Here is a 24,958-nt window from a genome sequence, read left to right as displayed (position 1 = left end):
CTACAAAGCCGGAATATAAATATACAAATGAGCATTAACACCAACAGCTTTAAATTGACTTATGCAGACTGATGGATTAGGCTCATAGATGGCAAATGATTTTTGATATCAATAAATGTAAAGCTTTACATATCCTTATCAAAACTGAAAAGGTAAACTACAGTATAAATCCTTATTTATTGTAAAACGTAAATGAGGAATAGGAATTGGGTGTAATAATTTCTGGTGATCTAAGACCAAATGAGCAGTGCATAGAAGTGGTGAAAAGAACGACCAAAATTGTTGGATTCATGGGTAGAATCTTCGATTGTAAGTCTAGGAAATTTTTCTTACGTTTCACAATTCATTGGTTCGTCCCCATCTTGAGCATTTGTTCAGTTTTGTTCACCCGACCAATATGAAAAAAGACAAACTGAATGGAGAGAGTGGAAATTCGAGCTACCAAGATGATTCCCGAGCTGAGAAAAAAATCAAACAAGATCAGATTTAATGGACTTGAATCTAAACAGCTTAGAAAAGAGAAGGCTGAGAGGTGATCATACACAACTATTTAAAATCATCAAGAGGTTTGATAATGTTGCTGTGTGAAGTTTCTTAAGACTTGATTCGTCAGATTACATTGGCTATAATGCATACAAAGTCTTGGGGAAATGTTATACCTCGAATGAGGCGAAGTACTTTATCTTTCACAGGGTTGTTAATGAATGGAGCAATTTGCCAGTTAGAGTGGTTGAAAGCAGAACTACAGATATGTTTAAGAATAGTCGATAGATATTTCGCTTCAAGCCCACACGATTTACATTATTTGTCACTTCTTAGTCACACTAGCAATTTGCAGGCTATTGTGTTTGAATTATCTGTATATCTTCTAATTTCTACCACACTACTCTGTGAGTTGCTGATATCTTCACTGTCACAAACAGCCTCGAAAGGACCCAATGGCTTATTGCTATTTGTTTTCATTTGTATTCCTCTTCAAGTAATTAGTTTGATAGATCTGAGTATTTCCTCGACGCGATAGCATGATTTGTTCTGATTAGTTGATTTTAGCTAATGAAAGAAGCACATTCAGGTAACAAGAACTATCCTCATCACCTCAAAAATGTTAAGAATTTTTCGTTTGTTGGATGTGGCTTAACGTTGACGGCGTTAATGACCCAGGCAGTTGATAGGCCTAAAGCACAGAAAGCCAACCAACCAACAGTATCACTGACACATCCGTCAATATGACCATCAGTTTCCTGTCATATGTCCCCCTTGTGTTTCCATGTAAGTATCAGCGTTGCTAGGGATGCTCATATAAGCTGACCACTGGCGTCAACTACTGCATTGACCTGATCACATGACGAGTGTTACTGTAAGTGTACTTGGAACTGACTGCTAGACTCACTTCCCTCCTGTGTTTATCCTACCTGATGACTAGGTCTGATGCATCTGATCTCAGCATAACATGATAACAGTAATGAACACATGGTCCAAGATCACACCTAACTTTACTTTAAGTGTCATTGGCAGAGTTCTCTTGTGTTTACTACCCCAACCACTAACTTAACTAGTTCATATGAGCTAATTGCTCAGGTCACTTTCCCACCATGACCGTCAGGTCACATGACAAGTTCAACTGGGCAAACTGCGTGAGCCGCACACTGATCATGGCATCAGTATCAATTATGTGTACACAGGTCTGAACGCGGGTTTAAGAGATTCATTTGAGCTAATAGTTTGGACCACTCAACTAGACTGACTATCATCAGTACCACCTCGACCTCAGAAAACTGCCTGGACTACTCACCTCATTTGACCATGAGTGTTCCTTGAAGTTTTCCCCTGAACAAACTCCCCGGGTCAGCCACTTAACTTGATCACTAGCTTTACTCGAGGTGTTCTTCGGAGTTAACCACCTGGCCACTCCTTTGATCTGACCACCGGTGTTGCGTGACATGTTCACTTGAGTTAAATACCAGTGCCAAGTCTCCTAACTTGATCACGTATACCATGACGTTTTCATCTGAGTTCAGCTGTCAGGGTCACCCACTATATGGTAGAGTCATTTATCATGTTCATCCCAGATGAGGAACCCAGTCTTTTAGTTAATCTGTTCACAAGTGACACTTCAGGTGTCCCTATAAGCAAACTTTTATGATGTGTTCACCTGGGTCTAACCCAAACAAGAATTTTTCTATGGGTCGTTCACATAGTCTGACATAGTCTGACATAGTCTAACGTTTTTATCTGAGCTAACAGTTTGCATGAACTTACTTGAAAATTAGTATCATATAAAGTACTCGTACGAGGTACCTGTGTGAACCACTTAACCTGACTTGACCAGTACTGTGTCACTTGACGTGTTCGCTTGAACTAACTGTCTTGGTCCACTACTCACCTAATCTGACCATCAGGATCCACTCTGGAGGAGGAGAGATGAGCCTCCTGTGGTTTGAGCCGCTGCACCAACGCCACCTGGAGACACACAGTTAACAGTTATTGTCAATATTTCTTTCTGTTTCAGACATTTTACACCGCTTCAGTCACCCCTTTATATGCCAATACTTTCTACAAAATATGGAAATAGCAGAAAAATCCTGGAAATAGTCTTTGGATATGATATGAGGGAGATCGAGTCGAGTTCTTTTACCTTTTCTAAATGGAATTAGAGATAGTATATATATGCCACTGAGGTAGATGAAGGAGATGAATCCGAACCGTATTGATTCTTTACACTGTCATACAATATCTATAATCACATGTAAATGAAAAGAAAGATACATAAGGGGAGTTTCCAAAGTCGGAGGTCAAAATGACGTTGGTCAGAGGGGATGAGATAACGGTCAAGGATTTGTTTTTGCAAGGACAGTAATGATCGAGTGAAAGGGGAAAATGAAGATACTGTGCAATGTTTCTTGGAACCATAAAGAAAAGAATAGTTCTGTGAATTATAAAAGTTAAATTTGTTGAATAATCCCATGTTTTTTTACCCTAAGGTGTTTTTTTCATGCCTCTCGTTGTCTTCCCTTCCTCTTAAAGAAAGAGGACATGATACAGCCAGTGATATGTGATAAAACAACATGTTGTAACCAACTGAGTTGCAAACTGGTTGAGTATCACAAACAGATGCTCATCCAACTTCAATCAATTTCAAGCGCGTTAGAAAATAACATAAAAGTCCCCGAGTCTGTCAAAGCCTTGAAAGAGTACCAGAAAGGGAAAAGCCCTAGGATATCACTCATAAAGTAGTTCACTGTAATTTTCTTACTAAGGTGGAAAACATGGTCTTCACACCTGTCGTTTTTCCATCTGCCACAGTAACCTTCCGAGTTTCTCATATCACTGTCTTTCTAAACGTTCGTTCATGAACTAACAGTATCTTTATAACCGTATTGTTTGCTGACAACAGTTTACCTGGAAGATCAACTGATTTTGATATTCTTTCTAACAGTTTCGTTTATAACATGCCATTCAATGATGGTAAATGATAATTTGTCAGATACACGCCATCACCACGTAAGTATTCATCCTTAATGATTATGTATTCAATAATCATGCACTCCATAACCACAGAAACTATTTACCCATATCTATTCAAATTCGACATCACAGATTTAAGAACACTGCATGAAACATTAACAGGCGTAAGAAGACATTAGCGTGCATAGGTCTGTTCTTATGACTCTGGATTTATAGATAGGATAATAGGCAACCATAAAAGCAAAAATGACGCCAGTAAAACTGCACCGACATGTTTGCCATATTTCTCCCGGATCATGTATATGCGGGAGGAGTGTATCCCCTTGTATTGTTGTCCATTGTAGCCTGGCCTTACCTGAGTACCTTCCCGGAGCAGCGTCGGCAGGGCCTCCGTCAGATTGTTATCCACGATGACGAACCACTGTATCGTCGGCGACTCCAGGAACTTCTTTCTAACCTAAAACAAACAATGCTGTCGATAAGAAATACTTCGTGACAAACGGAATTCAGCCGAACATTAATGTCAAGCACTTTAATGATATCGACAAACTAATCCATAACGAAGGACTCAGTGTAGTAATATGGGGAACCAGAACTTATTCTTTGATTTTCCCTATCAGCTTGATGTCAGTTTTTATCTGACATTTTTGCAACGAGGAGGTACGTTGGTAGGTGGGTAGGGAGGATATCGTATATCGCAAACTGCGGTATAAGATACTAGAGCTTGCAAACTCCCAACATAACGGAAGTAGAAAAAAATTATACCCTCTCTTTTCTTGATATTAAGATAGTAACATCAGCATATGAAACACCAACATATACTGGTCTTTGCACAAATAATACTTCGTTTATCTGGGCTAAATATAAACGCAACTTGGTGATAACCCTGACCACACAAGCACTCTAAATATGTTCTGATTATCTTAGATTCCCAACTAAAGTATAATCATTAAAAGATATTAAGCATAAGAACGGTTTTTCCTTTAAACTTCATTAGTGTGTATATTGGTAAAACACTAAACAAATCATGTCCACTAACAAAATCTTGAACTATCTTGTTCACTGTTAAGGATGGTTATATAACTCAATAGAAACTGACTGTAATGTTACGTGATGTTTCACGCAGAAGTTAACATTAGAATAGATTTTTCAAGCCACTTTTTTTAAGTTCAAAGATGTTACCTTAAGGAGGTGCAGTCGTCAATTGTTTACCAGAATAAGCGCAACAACTCTAATGCTTTGTATAGCAAGGAGGTACGACACCTCACGACCCGCATTCATGATCACCTTGAGCGGTCGACAGTACAAACGAATTGCCTAATTGCCCAACCCCTTTCCTCTTTCTCAGCGATACGAAACCACGCTCACAACAATGACCACAAAATGTCAGCAGTAAGCTGCTCTGTGCTGGCTAGTAGCTCATCGTACCACACAAACCCATTATAAGAAACAATGAAGCATCTACAGTGTTAATGTGACTTTGAATAAGTTTTAAAGTTAGGATATTCAATCATGAACGGCAGAACTTTAATTCTCTGTTAGAAAATACTTTCTTTGTTCAATCTATTGTATATATCATGTTTTCCTGCAGTTCAGTAGAGCAGAGTTTTTAGCCATTATAATTTATTTTCTATGCTTTCTCGATTATTCGTTTCAAATTCCGATGAATAATTTTTCAATGAACATCTCAGACTTTTGCATTTCACAGAAAATCGTAATGTAGATATTATATGCATATTATACTTTCTTTATAGGCTTTGATGATTATATATCTTATTACCATAACGTAAGCTAATAAAATCAAAGATTTTATTCAATGTCTTGACGACTGATTCCCTAATACGACTGAGTTTTCCAAACAACATTTCCATTGCTGATATATATATATATATATATATATATATATATATATATATATATATATATATATATATATATATATATATATATATATATATATATATATATATATATATATATATATATATATATATATGCACCTCTCAGCACACTAACATCCAAAAGTCTCTCTTTCCCGCGCCTGTCAGTTAACACGTAATCCAATAACGCTCTCTGGCCATCTCTCCTACTTACATACGTATACTTATGTATATCTCGCTTTCTAAACCAGGTATTCCCAATCATCAGTCCTTTTTCAGCACATAAATCTACAAGCTCTTCACCATTTCCATTTACAACACTGAACACCCCATGTATACCAATTATTCCCTCAACTGCCACATTACTCACCTTTGCATTCAAATCACCCATCACTATAACCCGGTCTCGTGCATCAAAACCACTAACACACTCATTCAGCTGCTCCCAAAACACTTGCCTCTCATGATCTTTCTTCTCATGCCCAGGTGCATATGCACCAATAATCACCCATCTCTCTCCATCAACTTTCAGTTTTACCCATATTAATCGAGAATTTACTTTCTTACATTCTATCACGTACTCCCACAACTCCTGTTTCAGGAGTACTGCTACTCCTTCCCTTGCTCTTGTCCTCTCACTAACCCCTGACTTTACTCCCAAGACATTCCCAAACCACTCTTCCCCTTCACCCTTGAGCTTCGTTTCACTCAGAGCCAAAACATCCAGTTTCCTTTCCTCAAACATACTACCTATCTTTCCTTTTTTCACATCTTGGTTACATCCACACACATTTAGGCACCCCAATATGAGCCTTCGAGGAGTATGAGCACTCCCCGCGTGACTCCTTCTTCTGTTTCCCATTTTAGAAAGTTAAAAAAATACAAGGAGGGATGTCTGATCATTATCTTGTGGAGGCTAAGGTGAAGATTTATATGGGTTTTCAGAAAAAAAGAGTGAATGTTGGGGTGAAGAGGGTGGTGAGAGTAAGTGAGCTTGGGAAGGAGACTTGTGTGAGGAAATACCAGGAGAGACTGAGTACAGAATAGAAAAAGGTGAGAACAATGGAAGTAAGGGGAGTGGGGGAGGAATGGGATGTATTTAGGGAATCAGTGATGGATTGTGCAAAAGATGCTTGTGGCATGAGAAGAGTGGGAGGTGGGTTGATTAGAAAGGGTAGTGAGTGGTGGGATGAAGAAGTAAGAGTATTAGTGAAAGAGAAGAGAGAGGCATTTGGACGATTTTTGCAGGGAAAAAATGCAGTTGAGTGGGAGACGTATAAAAGAAAGAGGCAGGAGGTCAAGAGAAAGGTGCAAGAGGTGAAAAAAAGGGCAAATGAGAGTTGGGGTGAGAGAGTATCATTAAATTTTAGGGAGAATACAAAAGATGTTCTGGAAGGAGGTAAATAAAGTGCGTAAGACAAGGGAGCAAATGGGAACTTCAGTGAAGGGCGCAAATGGGGAGGTGATAACAAGTAGTGGTGATGTGAGAAGGAGATGGAGTGAGTATTTTGAAGGTTTGTTGAATGTGTTTGATGATAGAGTGGCAGATATAGGGTGTTTTGGTTAAGGTGGTGTGCAAAGTGAGAGGGTTAGGGAAAATGATTTGGTAAACAGAGAAGAGGTAGTAAAAGCTTTGCGGAAGATGAAAGCCGACAAGACAGCAGGTTTGGATGGTATTGCAGTGGAATTTATTAAAAAAGGGGGTGACTGTATTGTTGACTGGTTGGTAAGGTTATTTAATGTATGTATGACTCACGGTGAGGTGCCTGAGGATTGGTGGAATGCGTGCATAGTGCCATTGTACAAAGGCAAAGGGGATAAGAGTGAGTGCTCAAATTGCAGAGGTATAAGTTTGTTGAGTATTCCTGGTAAATTATATATGAGGGTATTGATTGAGAGGGTGAAGACATGTACAGGGCATCAGATTGGGGAAGAGCAGTGTGGTTTCAGAAGTGGTAGAGGATGTGTGGATCAGGTGTTTACTTTGAAGAATGTATGTGAGAAATACTTAGAAAAGCAAATGGATTTGTATGTAGCATTTATGGATCTGGAGAAGGCATATGATAGAGTTGATAGAGATGCTCTGTGGAAGGTATTAAGAATATATGGTGTGGGAGGAAAGTTGTTAGAAGCAGTGAAAAGTTTTTATCGAGGATGTAAGCCATGTGTACGCGTAGAAAGAGAGGAAAGTGATTGGTTCTCAGTGAAATGTAGGTTTGCGGCAGGGGTGTGTGATGTCTCCATGGTTGTTTAATTTGTTTATGGATGGGGTTGTTAGGGAGGTGAATGCAAGAGTTTTGGAAAGAGGGGCAAGGATGAAGTCTGTTGGGGATGAGAGAGCTTGGGAAGTGAGTCAGTTGTTGTTCGCTGATGATACAGCGCTGGTGGCTGATTCATGTGAGAAACTGCAGAAGCTGGTGACTGAGTTTGGTAAAGTGTGTGAAAGAAGAAAGTTAAGAGTAAATGTGAAGAAGAGCAAGGTTATTAGGTACAGTAGGGTTGAGGATCAAGTCAATTGGGAGGTGAGTTTGAATGGAGAAAAACTGGAGGAAGTGAAGTGTTTTAGATATCTGGGAGTGGATCTGGCAGCGGATGGAACCATGGAAGCGGAAGTGGATCATAGGGTGGGGGAGGGGGCGAAAATTCTGAGAGCCTTGAAGAATGTGTGGAAGTCGAGAACATTATCTCGGAAAGAAAAAATGGGTATGTTTGAAGGAATAGTGGCTCCAACAATGTTGTATGGTTGCGAGGCGTGGGCTATGGATAGAGTTGTGCGCAGGAGGATGGATGTGCTGGAAATTAGATGTTTGAGGACAATGTGTGGCGTGAGGTGGTTTGATCGAGTAAGTAACGTAAGGGTAAGAGAGATGTGTGGAAATAAAAAGAGCGTGGTTGAGAGAGCAGAAGAGGGTGTTTTGAAATGGTTTGGGCACATGGAGAGAATGAGTGAGGAAAGATTGACCAAGAGGATATATGTGTCGGAGGTGGAGGGAACGAGGAGAAGAGGGAGACCAAATTGGAGGTGGAAAGATGGAGTGAAAAAGATTTTGTGTGATCGGGGCCTGAACATGCAGGAGGGTGAAAGGAGGGCAAGGAATAGAGCGAATTGGAGCGATGTGGTATACCGGAGTTGACGTGCTGTCAGTGGATTGAATCGGGGCTTGTGAAGCGTCTGGGGTAAACCATGGAAAGCTGTGTAGGTATGTATATTTGCGTGTGTGGACGTATGTATATACATGTGTATGGGGGTGGGTTGGGCCATTTCTTTCGTCTGTTTCTTTGCGCTACCTCGCTAACGCGGGAGAGAGCGACAAAGAAAAAAAAAAAAAAAAAAAAAAAATATATATATATATATATATATATATATATATATATATATATATATATATATATATATATATTTTTTTTTTTTTCATACTATTCGCCATTTCCCGCGATAGCGAGGTAGCGTTAAGAACAGAGGACTGGGCCTTTGAGGGAATATCCTCACCTGGCTCTCTTCTCTGTTCCTTTTTTGGAAAATTAAAAAAAAAAAAAAAAAAAAAAAACGAGAGGGGAGGATTTCCAGCCCCCCCGCTCCCTTCCCTTTTAGTCGCCTTCTACGACACCCAGGGAATACGTGGGAAGTATTCTTACTCCCCTATCCCCAGGGATAATATATATATATATATATATATATATATATATATATATATATATATATATATATATATATATATATATATATATATATATATATATATATATATATATATATATATATATATATATATATATATATATATATATATATATATATATATATATATATATATATATATATATATATATATTCTTTTTTGTATACTATTCGCCATTTCCCGCGTTAGCAAGGTAGCGTTAAGAACAGAGTAGTGGACCTCTGAGGGAACATCCTCACCTGGCCCCCTTCTCTGTTCCTTCTTTTGGAAAATTAAAAAAGAAAAAAAAACTGAGAGGGGAGGATATATATTATATATATATATATATATATATATATATATATATATATATATATATACATATATGTATATATATATATATATATATATATATATATATATATATATATATATATATATATATATATATATATATATATATATATATTTCTTTTTCTTTCAAACTATTCGCCATTTCCCGCATTAGCGAGGTAGCGTTAAGAACAGAGGACTGGGCCTTGAGGGAATACCCTCACCTGGCCCAATTCTCTGTTCCTTCTTTTGGAAAAAAAAAAAAAAAAAAAAAAAAAAAAATACTCTTACTTCTTCATCCCACCACTCACTATATATATATATATATATATATATATATATATATATATATATATATATATATATATATATATATATATATATGTATATATATATATATATATATATATATATATATATATATATATATATATATATATATATATGTATATATATATATATATATATATATATATATATATATATATATATATATATATATATATATATATATACATATATATATATATATATATATATATATATATATATATATATATATATATATATATATATATATAGTGAGTGGTGGGATGAAGAAGTAAGAGTATTAGTGAAAGAGAAGAGAGAGGCATTTGGACGATTTTTGCAGGGAAAAATTGCAATTGAGTGGGAGATGTATAAAAGAAAGAGACAGGAGGTCAAGAGAAAGGTGCAAGAGGTGAAAAAAAAAGGGCAAATGAGAGTTGGGGTGAGAGAGTATCATTAAATTTTTGGGAGAATAAAAAGATGTTCTGGAAGGAGGTAAATAAAGTGCGTAAGACAAGGGAGCAAATGGGAACTTCAGTGAAGGGCGCAAATGGGGAGGTGATAACAAGTAGTGGTGATTTGAGAAGGAGATGGAGTGAGTATTTTGAAGGTTTGTTGAATGTGTTTGATGATAGAGTGGCAGATATAGGGTGTTTTGGTCGAGGTGGTGTGCAAAGTGAGAGGGTTAGGGAAAATGATTTGGTAAACAGAGAAGAGGTAGTGAAAGCTTTGCGGAAGATGAAAGCCGGCAAGGCAGCAGGTTTGGATGGTATTGCTGTGGAATTTATTAAAAAAGGGGGTGACTGTATTGTTGACTGGTTGGTAAGGTTATTTAATGTATGTATGACTCATGGTTAGGTGCCTGAGGATTGGCGGAATGCGTGCATAGTGCCATTGTACAAAGGCAAAGGGGATAAGAGTGAGTGCTCAAATTACAGAGGTATAAGTTTGTTGAGTATTCCTGGTAAATTATATGGGAGGGTATAGATTGAGAGGGTGAAGGCATGTACAGAGCATCAGATTGGGGAAGAGCAGTGTGGTTTCAGAAATGGTAGAGGATGCGTGGATCAGGTGTTTGCTTTGAAGAATGTATGTGAGAAATACTTAGAAAAGCAAATGGATTTGTATGTAGCATTTATGGATCTGGAGAAGGCATATGATAGAGTTGATAGAGATGCTCTCTGGAAGGTATTAAGAATATATGGTGTGGGAGGAAAGTTGTTAGAAGCAGTGAAAAGTTTTTATCGAGGATGTAAGGCATGTATACGTGTAGGAAGAGAGGAAAGTGGTTGGTTCTCAGTGAATGTAGGTTTGCGGTAGGGGTGTGTGATGTCTCAATGGTTGTTTAATTTGTTTATGGATGGGGTTGTTACGGAGGTAAATGCAAGAGTTTTGGAAAGAGGGGCAAGTATGAAGTCTGTTGGGAATGAGAGAGCTTGGGAAGTGAGTCAGTTGTTGTTCGCTGATGATACAGCGCTGGTGGCTGATTCATGTGAGAAACTGCAGAAGCTGGTGACTGAGTTTCGTAAAGTGTGTGGAAGAAGAAAGTTAAGAGTAAATGTGAATAATAGCAAGTCTGCCTTTATTTGTTCCCATCACCACCTCGCCACACATGGAATAACAACCCCCTCCCCCCTCATGTGTGCGAGATAGCGCTAGGAAAAGACACCAAAGGCCCCATTCGTTCACACTCAGTCTCTAGCTGTCATGTGTTAATGCACCGAAACCACAGCTCCCTTTCCACATCCAGACACCACACAACTTTCCATTGTTTACCCCTGACGCTTCACATGCCCTGGTTCAATCCATTGACAGCACGTCAACCCCCTCAGACATTCTTCAAGGCTCACAGAATTTTCGCCCCCTCCCCCACCCTATTATTCACTTCCGCTTCCATGGATACATCGGGTGCCAGATCCACTCCCAGATATCTAAAACACATTACTTCCTCCAGTTTTTCTCCATTCAAGCTTACCTCCCAATTGACTTGACCCTCAACAATACTCTACCTAATAACCTTGCTCTTATTCACATTTACACTTAACTCTCTTCTTTCACACACTTTACCAAACTCTGTCACCAGCTTCGGCAGTTTCTTACATGAATCAGCCACCAGCTCTGTATCATCAGCGAACAACAAATGACTCACTTCCCAAGCTCTCTCAGCCATAACAGACTGCATACTTGTCCCTCTTTCCAAAACTCATGCATTCACCTCCCTAACAACCCCATCCATAAACAAATTAAACAGCCATGGAGACATCACACACCCCTGCCGCAAACCCATATTCAATGAGAACCAATCACTTTCCTCTCTTCCTACACGTATACATGCCTTACATCCTCGATAAAAACTTTCCACTGCTTCTAACAACTTGCCTCCAACACCATATATTATCAAAACTTTCCAAAGAGCATCTCTATGAAATCTATCATATGCCTTTTCCAGATCCATAAATGCTACACACAAATCCATTTGTTTTTCTAAGTATTTCTCACATACATTCTTCAAAGCAAACACCTGATCCATACATCCTCTACCACTTCTGAAACCACACTGCTTCTCCCCAATCTGATGCTCTGTACATGCCTTCACCCTCTAAATCAATACCCTCCAACATAATTTATCTATTTAATTGTTTATTTATTTTGCTTTGTTGTTGTTTCCCGCGTTAGCGAGTTAGCGCAAGAAAACAGACGAAAGAATGCCCCAACCCACCCACATACACATACATATAAATACACGTCCACACACGCAAATATACTTACCAATACATCTCAATGTACACATATATATACACACACAGAGATATACATATATACACATGTACCTAAATCATACTGTCTGCCTTTATTTATTCCCATCGCCACCCCGCCACACATGGAATAACAACCCCCTCCCCCCTCATGTGTGCGAGGTAGCTCTAGGAAAAGACAACAAAGGCCCCATTCTTTCACACTCAGTCGCTAGCTGTCATGTAATAATCCCCGAAACCACAGCTCCCTTTCCACATCCAGGCACCACACAACTTTCGATGGTTTACCCCAGCCGCTTCACATGCCCTGGTTCAATCCACTGACAGCACGTCGACCCCGGTATACCACATCGTTCCAATTCACTCTATTCCTTGCAGACCTTTCACCTTCCTGCATGTTGAGGCCTCGATCACTCAAAATCTTTTTCACTCTATCTTTCCACCTCCAATTTGGTCTCCCACTTCTCCTCGTACCCTCCAACTCTGACACATAAATCCTCTTGGTCAATCTTTCCTCACTCATTCTCTCCATGTGACAAAACCATTTCAGAATAACCTCTTCTGCTCTCTCAACCACACTCTTTTTCTTTCGACACATCTCTCTTACCCTTACATTACTTACTCGATCAAACCACCACACACCACATATTGTCCTCAAATATCTCATTTCCAGCACATCCACCCTTCTGCGCACAACTCTATCCATAGCCCACGCCTCGCAACCATACAACATTGTTGGAACCACTATTCCTTCAAAAATGCCCATTTTTGCTTTCCGAGATAATGTTCTCGAATTCCAAACATTCTTCAAGGCTCCCAGAATTTTCGCCCCCTCCCCCACCCAATGATTCACTTCCGCTTCCATGGTTCCATCGGGTGCCAGATCCACTCCCAGATATCTAAAACACTTTACTTCCTCCAGTTTTTCTCCATTCTAACTTACCTGCCAATTGACTTGACCCTCAACCCTACTGTACCTAATAACCTTGCTCTTATTCACATTTACTCTTAACTTTCTTCTTTCACACACTTTAACAAACTCACTCACCAGCTTCTGCAGTTTCTCACAGGAATCAGCCACCAGCGCTGTATCATCAGCGAACAACAACTGACTCACTTCCCAAGCTCTTTCATCTACAACAGACTGCATAATTCCCCTCTTTCCAAAACTCTTGCATAAACCTCCCTAACAACCCCATCCATAATTAAATCAAACAACCATGGAGACATCACACACCCCTGCCGCAAACCTACATTCAGTGAGAATCAATCACTTACCCCTCTTCCTACACGTACACATGCCTTACATCCTCGATAAAAACTTTTCACTGCTTCTAACAACTTGCCTCTCACACAATATATTCTTAATACCTTCCACAGAGCATCTCTATCAACTCTATCATATGCCTTCCCCAGATCCATAAATGTTATATACAAATCCATTTGCTTTTCTAAATATTTCTCGCATACATTCTTCAAAGCAAACACCTGATCCACACATACTCTACAACTTCTGAAACCACTTCGCTCTTCCCCAATCTGATGCTCTATACATGCCTTCACCCTCTCAATCAATACCCTCCCATATGATTTACTAGGAATACGCAACAAACTTATTCCTCTGTAATTTGAGCACTCACTCTTATCCCCTTTGCCTTTGTACAATGGCACTATGCTCGCATTACGCCAATCCTCAGGATCTTCACCATGAATCATCCATACATCAAATAACCTTACCAACCAGTCAACAACACAGTCACCCCTTTTTTGATAAGTTCCACTGCAATACCATCCAAACCTGCTGCATTGCCGGCTTTCATCTTCCGCAAAGCCTTTACTACCTAACCCTCACACTTTGCACACCACCTCAACCAAAACACCCTATATCTGCCACTCTATCATCAAACACATTTAAAAAACCTTCAAAATACTCTCTCCATCTCCTTCTCATATCACCACTACTCGTTATCACCTCCCCATTAGCCCCTTTTACTGAAGTTCCCATTTGCTCCCTTGTCTTACGCACTTTATTTACCTGCTTCTAAAACATCTTTTCATTCTCCCTAAAATTTAATGACACCCTTTCACCCCAACTCTCATTTGCCCTCTTTGTCACCTCTTGCACCTTTTTCTTGACCTCCTGCCTCTTTCTTTTCTACAACTCCCATTCATTTGCAGTTTTTCACTGGAAAAATCGTCCTAATGCCTCTCTCTTCTCTTTCACTATTAATCTTAGTTCTTCATGCCACCACTCACTACCCTTTCTAATGAACCCATATCCCACGCTTTTCATGCCACAAGCATCTTTTGCGCAAGCCATCACTGATTCCCTAAATACATCCCATTCCTCCGTCACTCCCGTTACCTCTTTTGTTCTCACGTTTTTCCATTGTGTACTCAATTTATCCTGGTAGTTCCTCACACAAGTCTCCTTCCCAAGCTCAATTACTGTTACCATTCTCTTCACCCCAACATTCTCTCTTCTTTTCTGAAAACCAATACAAATCTTCACCTTCGCCTCCACAAGATAATGATCAGACATCCCTCCAGTTGCACCTCTCAGCATATTAACATCCAAAAGTCTCTCTTCCGCACAGTTATGAATTAACACGTAATCCAATAACGATCTCTGGCCATATCTCCTATTCACATACGTATACTTATGTATATCTCACTTTTTAAACCAGGTATTCCCAATCACCAGTCCTTTTTCAGCACATAAATCTACAAGCTCTTCAATATTTTCCATTTAGAACACTGAACACCCCATGTATACCAATTATTACCTCAACTGCCATATTACTCACCTTTGCATTCAAATCACCCAACACTATAACCCGGTCTTGTGCATCAAAACCAGTAACACACTCATTTAGCTGCTCCCAAAACACTTGCCTCTGTTTATCTTTCTTCTCATGCCCAGGTGCATATGCAAAAATAATCACCCATCTCTCTCCATCAACTTTCAGTTTTACCCATATCAATCTAGAATTTACTTTCTTACACTGTATCACATACACCGAAAACTTATGTTTGAGGAGTATTGCTACTCCTTCCCTTCCTCTTGTCCTCTCACTAACCCCTGACTTTATTCCCAAGACATTCCCAAACTACTCTTCCCCTTTACCCTTGATCTTTGTTTCACTCAGAGCCAAAACATTCAGGTTCCTTTCCTCAAATATACTACCTATTTCTCCTTTTTTCTCATCTTGGTAACATCCACATACATTTAGACACCCCAAGCTGAGCCTTCGAGGAGGATGAGCATTCCCCGCGTGACTCCTTCTTCTGTTTCCTCTTTTAGAAAGCTAAAATATAAGGAGGGGAGGGTTTCTGGTCCGCCGCTCCCGTCCCCTTTAGTCGCCTCCTACGACAAGTGAGGAATGCGTGGGAAGTATTCTTTCTCCCCTATCCCCAGGGATATTATATATATATATATATATATATATATATATATATATATATATATATATATATATATATATATATATATATATAAATATTATGTGACGTTCATTTTTTTTTTTCATTTCAAGCTAGAAGTTTCAGTTTTCTAAATTGTTTCTTACATTTTTCATATGTATATATATGTATGTGTGTGTGTGTGTATATGTGCGTGTGTGTGTGTGTGTGTGTGTATGTGTATATATATATATATATATATATATATATATATATATATATATATATATATATATATATATATATATATATATATATATATAAATTATCCCTGAGGATAGGGGTGAAAGAATACTTCCCACGCATTCCTCGCGTGTCGTAGAAAGCGACTAGAGGGGACGGGAGCGGGGGGCCAGAAATCCTCCCCTCCTTGTATTTTTTTCAACTTTCTAAAATGGGAAACAGAAGAAGGAGTCACGCGGGGAGTGCTCCTCCTCCTCGAAGGCTCAGATTGGGGTGCCTAAATGTGTGTGGATGTAACCAAGATGTGAAAAAAGGAGAGATAGGTAGTATGTTTGAGGAAAGGAACCTGGATGTTTTGGCTCTGAGTGAAACGAAGCTCAAGGGTGAAGGGGAAGAGTGGTTTGGGAATGTCTTGGGAGTAAAGTCAGGGGTTAGTGAGAGGACAAGAGCAAGGGAAGGAGTAGCAGTACTCCTGAAACAGGAGTTGTGGGAGTACGTGATAGAATGTAAGAAAGTAAATACTCGATTGATATGGGTAAAACTGAAAGTTGATGGAGAGAGATGGGTGATTATTGGTGCATATGCACCTGGGAATGAGAAGAAAGATCATGAGAGGCAAGTGTTTTGGGAGCAGCTGAATGAGTGTATTAGTGGTTTTGATGCACGAGACCGGGTTATAGTGACGGGTGATTTGAATGCAAAGGTGAGTAATGTGGCAGTTGAGGGAATAATTGGTATACGTGGGGTGTTCAGTGTTGTAAATGGAAATGGTGAAGAGCTTGTAGACTTATGTGCTGAAAAAGGACTGATGATTGGGAATACCTGGTTTAAAAAGCGAGATATACATAAGTATACTTATGTAAGTAGGAGAGATGGCCACAGAGCGTTATTGGATTACGTGTTAATTGACAGGCGCGCGAAAGAGAGACTTTTGGATGTTAATGGGCTGAGAGGTGCAACTGGAGGGATGTCTGATCATTATCTTGTGGAGGCTAAGGTGAAGATTTGTATGGGTTTTCAGAAAAAAAGAGTGAATGTTGGGGTGAAGAGGGTGGTGAGAGTAAGTGAGCTTGGGAAGGAGACTTGTGTGAGGAAGTACCAGGAGAGACTGAGTACAGAACTTAAAAAGGTGAGAACAATGGTAGTAAGGGGAGTGGGGGAGGAATGGGATGTATTTAGGGAATCAGTGATGGATTGCGCAAAAGATGCTTGTGGCATGAGAACAGTGGGAGGTGGGTTGATTAGAAAGGGTAGTGAGTGGTGGGATGAAGAAGTAAGAGTATTAGTGAAAGAGAAGAGAGAGGCATTTGGACGATTTTTGCAGGGAAAAAATGCAATTGAGTGGGAGACGAATAAAAGAAAGAGACAGGAGGTCAAGAGAAAATGCAAGAGGTGAAAAAAAGGGCAAATGAGAGTTGGGGTGAGAGAGTATCATTAAATTTTAGGGAGAATAAAAAGATGTTCTGGAAGGAGGTAAATAAAGTGCGTAAGACAAGGGAGCAAATGGGAACTTCAGTGAAGGGCGCAAATGGGGAGGTGATAACAAGTAGTGGTGATGTGAGAAGGAGATGGAGTGAGTATTTTGAAGGTTTGTTGAATATGTTTGTTGATAGAGTGGTAAATATAGGGTGTTTTGGTCGAGGTGGTGTGCAAAGTGAGAGGGTTAGGGAAAATGATTTGGTAAACAGAGAAGAGGTAGTAAAAGCATTGCGGAAGATGAAAGCCGGCAAGGCAGCATGTTTGGATGGTATTGCAGTGGAATTTATTAAAAAAGGGGGTGACTGTATTGTTGACTGGTTGGTAAGGTTATTTAATGTATGTATGACTCACGGTGAGGTGCCTGAGGATTGGCGGAATGCGTGCATAGTGCCATTGTACAAAGGCAAAGGGGATAAGAGTGAGTGCTCAAATTACAGAGGTATAAGTTTGTTGAGTATTCCTGGTAAATTATATGGGAGGGTATTGATTGAGAGGGTGAAAGCATGTATAGAGCATCAGATTGGGGAAGAGCAGTGTGGTTTCAGAAGTGGTAAAGGATGTGTGGATCAGGTGTTTGCTTTGAAGAATGTATGTGAGAAATACTTAGAAAAGCAAATGGATTTGTATGTAGCATTTATGGATCTGGAGAAGGCATATGATAGAGTTGATAGAGATGCTCTGTGGAAGGTATTAAGAATATATGGTGTGGGAGGAAAGTTGTTAGAAGCAGTGAAAAGTTTTTATCGAGGATGTAAGGCATGTGTACGTGTAGGAAGAGAGGAAAGGGATTGGTTCTCAGTGAATGTAGGTTTGCGGCAGGGGTGTGTGATGTCTCCATGGTTGTTTAATTTGTTTATGGATGGGGTTGTTAGGGAGGTAAATGCAAGAGTTTTGGAAAGAGGGGCAAGGATGAAGTCTGTTGGGGATGAGAGAGCTTGGGAAGTGAGTCAGTTGTTGTTCGCTGATGATACAGCGCTGGTGGCTGATTCATGTGAGAAACTGCAGAAGCTGGTGACTGAGTTTGGTAAAGTGTGTGGAAGAAGAAAGTTAAGAGTAAATGTGAATAAGAGCAAGGTTATTAGGTACAGTAGGGTTGAGGGTCAAGTCAATTGGGAGGTGAGTTTGAATGGAGAAAAACTGGAGGAAGTGAAGTGTTTTAGATATCTTGGAGTGGATCTGGCAGCGGATGGAACCATGGAAGCGGAAGTGGATCATAGGGTGGGGGAGGGGGCGAAAATTCTGGGAGGCTTGAAGAATGTGTGGAAGTCGAGAACATTATCTCGGAAAGCAGAAATGGGTATGTTTGAAGGAATAGTGGTTCCAACAATGTTGTATGGTTGCGAGGCGTGGGCTATGGATAGAGTTGTGCGCAGGAGGATGGATGTGCTGGAAATGAGATGTTTGAGGACAATGTGTGGTGTGAGGTGGTTTGATCGAGTAAATAACGTAAGGGTAAGAGAGATGTGTGGAAATAAAAGAGCGTGGTTGAGAGAGTAGAAGAGGGTGTTTTGACATGGTTTGGGCACATGGAGAGAATGAGTGAGGAAAGATTGACCAAGAGGATATATGTGTCGGAGGTGGAGGGAACGAGGAGAAGTGGGAGACCAAATTGGAGGTGGAAAGATTGAGTGAAAAAGATTTTGTGTGATCGGGGCCTGAACATGCAGGAGAGTGAAAGGAGGGCAAGGAATAGAGCGAATTGGATCGATGTGGTATACCGGGGTTGACGTGCTGTCAGTGGATTGAATCAGGGATGTGAAGCGTCTAGGGTAAACCATGGAAAGCTGTGTAGGTATGTATATTTGCGTGTGTGGACGTATGTATATACATGTGTATGGGGGTGGTTTGGGCCATTTCTGTCGTCTGTGTCCTTGCGCTACCTCGCAAACGCGGGAGACAGCGACAAAGCAAAAAAGAAAAAAATGTATATATATATATATATATATATATATATATATATATTTTTTTTTTTTTTTTTTTCTTTTTTTTTTTTTTATACTTTGTCGCTGTCTCCCGCGTTTGCGAGGTAGCGCAAGGAAACAGACGAAAGAAATGGCCCAACCCCCCCCCCCATACACATGTACATACACACGTCCACACACGCAAATATACATACCTATACAGCTTTCCATGGTTTACCCCAGACGCTTCACATGCCTTGCTTCAATCCACTGACAGCACGTCAACCCCTGTATACCACATGACTCCAATTCACTCTATTTCTTGCCCTCCTTTCACCCTCCTGCATGTTCAGGCCCCGATCACACAAAATCTTTTTCACTCCATCTTTCCACCTCCAATTTGGTCTCCCTCTTCTCCTCGTTCCCTCCACCTCCGACACATATATCCTCTTGGTCAATCTCTCCTCACTCATTCTCTCCATGTGCCCAAACCATTTCAAAACACCCTCTTCTGCTCTCTCAACCACGCTCTTTTTATTTCCACACATCTCTCTTACCCTTACGTTACTTACTCGATCAAACCACCTCACACCACACATTGTCCTCAAACATCTCATTTCCAGCACATCCACCCTCCTGCGCACATCTCTATCCATAGCCCACGCCTCGCAACCATACAACATTGTTGGAACCACTATTCCCTCAAACATACCCATTTTTGCTTTCCGAGATAATGTTCTCGACTTCCACACATTTTTCAAGGCTCCCAAAATTTTCGCCCCCTCCCCCACCCTATGATCCACTTCCGCTTCCATGGTTCCATCCGCTGACAGATCCACTCCCAGATATCTAAAACACTTCACTTCCTCCAGTTTTTCTCCATTCAAACTCACCTCCCAATTGACTTGACCCTCACCCCTACTGTACCTAATAACCTTGCTCTTATTCACATTTACTCTCAACTTTCTTCTTCCACACACTTTACCAAACTCAGTCACCAGCTTCTGCAGTTTCTCACATGAATCAGCCACCAGCGCTGTATCATCAGCGAACAACAACTGACTCACTTCCCAAGCTCTCTCATCCCCAACAGACTTCATACTTGCCCCTCTTTCCAGGACTCTTGCATTTACCTCCCTTACAACCCCATCCATAAACAAATTAAACAACCATGGAGACATCACACACCCCTGCCGCAAACCTACATTCACTGAGAACCAATCACTTTCCTCTCTTCCTATATATATATATATATATATATATATATATATATATATATATATATATATATATATATATATATCGAGGAAAAGGGAGAAAGAATACTTCCCACGCATTCCTCATGTGTCGTAGAAGGTGACTATGGGGGAGGCTAGAAACACTCCCATTCTTGTATTTTAACTTTCTAAAAGTGGAACCAGAAGGAGTCACGCGGGGAACGCTCATCCTCCTCGAAGGCTCAGATTGGGGTGTCTAAATGTGTGTGGATGTAACCAAAATGAGAAAAAAGGAGAGATTGGTAGTATGTTTGAGGAAAGAAACCTGGATGTTTTGGCTCTGAGTGAAGCGAAGCTCAAGGGTAAAGGGGAAGAGTGGTTTCAGAATGTCTTGGGAGTAAATTCAGGCGTTAATGAGATGACAAGAGCAAGGGAAGGAGTAGCTATACTCCTGAAACAGGAGTGGTGGGTGCATGTGATAGAGTGTAAGAAAGTAAACTCTATGGTATGGGTAAAACTGAAAGTTGATGGAGAGAGATGGGTGAATATTGGTGCATATGCACCTGGGCACGAGAAGAGAGATTATGAGAGGCAAGTGTATTGGGAGCAGCTGAAAGAGTGTGTTAGTGGTTATGATGCACCAAACCGGGTTATAGTGATGGGTGATTTGAATGCAAAGGTGAGTAATGTGCAAGTTGAAGGAATAATTGGTATACATGGGGTGTTCAGTATTGTAAATGGAAATGGTGAACAGCTTGTAGATTTAAGTACTGAAAAAGGACTGGTGGCCGGGAATACCTGTTTTGAAAAGAAAGATATACATAAATATGCGTATGTAAGTAGGAGAGATGGCCAGAGAGGGTTATTGGATTAAGTGCTAATTGATAACCGCACGAAAGAGACTTTTGGATGTCAATGTACTGAGAGGTGCAACTGCAGGGATGTCTGATCATTCTCTTGTGGAGGCGAAGGTAAAGTTTTGTAGTGGTTTTCAGAAAAGAAGAGAGAATGTTGGAGTGAAGAGGGTGGTGAGAGTAAGTGAGCTTGGGAAGGAGACTTGTGTGAGGAAGTACCAGGAGAAACTGAGTATAGAATGGAAAAAGGTGAGAACAAAGGAAGTAAGGGGAGTGGGGGAGGAATGGCATGTATTTAGGGAAACAGTGATGGCTTGCGCAAAAGATGCTTCTGGCATGAGAAGTGTGGGAGGTGGGCACAAAAGAAAGGGTAGTGAGTGGTGGTATGAAGAAGTAAGATTATTAGTGAAAGAGAAGTGAGAGACATTTGGACGATTGCTGCAGGGAAAAAATGAAAATGAGTGAGAGGTTTATTAAAGAAAGAGGCAGGAGGTCAAGAAAAAGGTGCAAGAGGCGAAAAAGAGGGCAAATGAGAGTTGGGGTAAGAGAGTATCATTAAATTTTTGGGAAAATATAAAGATGTTTTGGAAGGAGGTAAATAAAGTGTGTAAGACAAGCGAACAAATGGGAACTTCAGTGAAGGGGGCTAATGGGGAGGTGATAACAAGTAGTGGTGATGTGAGAAGGAGAAGGAGTGAGTATTTTCAAAGTTTTGTTGAATGTGTTTGATGATAGAGCGGCACGTATAGGGTGCTTTGGTCGAGGTGGTGTGCAAAGTGAGAGGGTTAGGTAGGATGATTTGGTAAACAGCGAAAAGGTGGTAAAAGCTTTGCGGAAGATGAAAGCCGGCAAGGAAGCGGGTTTGGATGGCATTACAGTGGAATTTATTAAAAAAGTGGGTGACTTTATTGTTGAATAGTTGGTAAGGTTATTTAATGTATGTATGATTCATGGTGAGGTGCCTGAGGATTGGCGGAATGCTTGCATAGTGCCATTGTACAAAGGTAAAGGGGACAAAGGTGAGTGCTCAAATTACAGAGGTATAAGTTTGTTGAAATTATATGAGAGGGTAATATATAAGAAATTATATGAAAGGGTATTGATTGAGAGGTGAAGGCATGTACAGAGCATCATATTGGGGAAGAGCAGTGTGGTTTCAGAAGTGGTAGAGGATGTGTGGATCAGGTGTTTGCTTTGAAGAATGTATGTGAGAAATACTTAGAAAAGCAAATGGATATGTATGTAGCGTTTATGGATCTGGAGAAGGCATATGATAGAGTTGTTAGAAGTTATATATATATATACATATATATTTTTTTTTTTTTTTTTTTTTTATACTAATCGCCATTTCCCGCATTAGCGAGGTAGCGTTAAGAACAGAGGATGAGGACTGGGCCTTTGAGGGAATATCCTCACCTGGCCCCTTTCTCTGTTTCTTCTTTTGGAAAAAAAAAAAAAAAAAAAAAAAATGAGGGGAGGATTTCCAGCCTCCCGCTCCCTTCCCTTTTAGTCGCCTTCTACGACACGCAGGGAATACGTGGGAAGTATTCTTTCTCCCCTATCCCCTATATATATATATATATATATATATATATATATATATATATATATATATATATATATATATATATATATATATATATATTATCCCTGGGGATAGGGGAGAAAGAATACTTCCCACGTATTCCCTGCGTGTCGTAGAAGGCGACTAAAAGGGGAGGGAGCGGGTGGCTGGAAATCCTCCCCTCTCGTTTTTTTTTTTTTTTTTTTCCAAAAGAAGGAACAGAGAAGGGGGCCAGGTGAGGATATTCCCTCTAAGGCCCAGTCCTCTGTTCTTAACGCTACCTCGCTAATGCGGGAAATGGCGAATAGTATGAAAGAAAGAAATATATATATTCGTATGAGTCCATGGGAAAAATGAAACACGATAGGTTCTCAAGTGTACTTTCGTGTAATAATCACATCATCAGGGGAGAACCGAGACAAATATAAGTCAGTTGATATACATCAAAGAGACGAAGCTAGGACACCATTTGCTAAACATGTGATTGTCCAACACATACAACTAGCGTTCATAAACTTATCATTTTACAAATTTTATCAACAATAAAGCTATCTAATTTGTATAGACTATCATTAATGTTAAGATTATAATTCTTTGTGTATCTAATAGTAGAAGATTCAATGATTCAATGGTAATAGAGTTAGAGTTAAAAACTGGGATGGCATTACTCCAGTTGATACAATGATCGTAGTTTTTAACGTGTTTGAACAATGATTTTTATTGTTTTCCCGTTCTTATACTACATTTATGTTGCTTAAGTCTAACAGGAAGATCCTTACTAGTCTGATCAACCTTAAAACTTTTCACAATTTCCACCAGGTTTTTTATAGATGCATCCAAGAGAATAGGAAGAACTGAAAGATTCTTGGTGTCAATGGGAAGCTTGGGTTCAATTCTATAAAATGATTTCTTTGCTAACTTAAGAGATTTATCAATGAAAGATTTGGGGTTCTTTAACATAGATCCAATAGAACATATCTTCTCAAACTCATCATCAATAAACTCTGGACTGCAAATACGTAATGCCCTAAGGAACATAGATTGAAATGATGATAATCTAACTCTGTCATGTTGAGATGAGTAATAATGGATATATGAGCATACATTGGTTGGTTTTCTGTGTATGCTAATCTTAAAGTTGTTTCCTTGCTTATGGATCATGCAATCTAAAAATGGTAACATACCATCATTTTCATTTCCTACAGTAAATTTCATGGAAGGTACTAAATTGTTGAATAAGGGGAGAAATATTTGTAAATTTTCATTTGTTCGCCAAACAAAAAGAAAATCATCTACATACTTAAACCAAATTGCATTAGAAGGTAAAATATCCTCTAGTAATTTTGTTTCAAATTATCCCATATAGAGATTACTTAGTACAGGTGAAAGAGAGTTACCCATTGCCATACCAAATTTTTGAGTTTAGTAATCTCCATTGAATTAAAATACACAGTCTTTTATACATAATTTTATCAGTTCACTGAAAACAGACTTTGAAACAGGTAAATGAATATCATCCAACAATAATACCACAGAGAATATCTTAATCAGAAACTCAACAGAAAATTCTCTTGGACGCATCTATAAAGTGCTTTCTGGAAACTGTGATAAATTTCGTGGTGGTCAGACTGGGAAGTATCTTTCTGTTAGACTCAAGCAACATAAGTATAGTATAAGAACGGGACAAGAATCAAATGCCTTGTTTAGTCACATTAAAAACTATGATCATTGTATTAACTGGAGTAATGCCATCTTAGTTATTAACTCTAACTCTATTACCAAGAGAAATATCATTGAATCTTCAATCATTGAATACACCAAGAATTCTAATCTTAATATTAGTGATGGCCTATACAAATTAGATAACTTTTTTGGTGATAAAATTTGTAAAATGAT

General features: G+C 39.4%; 1 protein-coding gene across 1 annotated transcript in view; it reads left to right on the top strand.

Moving 5' to 3' along the window:
• Positions 1-416: 416 nt before the first annotated feature.
• The window catches only part of LOC139756491 (glutamate receptor ionotropic, delta-2-like), a 173,199-nt gene continuing 148,657 nt past the window's right edge, over positions 417-24,958 (top strand). Inside the window, exon 1 of the mRNA XM_071675935.1 lies at positions 417-532. Coding sequence (XP_071532036.1) covers positions 417-532 — 116 coding nt within the window. The remainder of the gene's footprint in view (positions 533-24,958) is intronic.

This window comes from Panulirus ornatus, chromosome 22, assembly GCF_036320965.1.
Source record: "Panulirus ornatus isolate Po-2019 chromosome 22, ASM3632096v1, whole genome shotgun sequence".
Classification (NCBI taxonomy): domain Eukaryota; kingdom Metazoa; phylum Arthropoda; class Malacostraca; order Decapoda; family Palinuridae; genus Panulirus; species Panulirus ornatus.
This window is presented reverse-complemented; position numbering and strand designations above follow the sequence as displayed.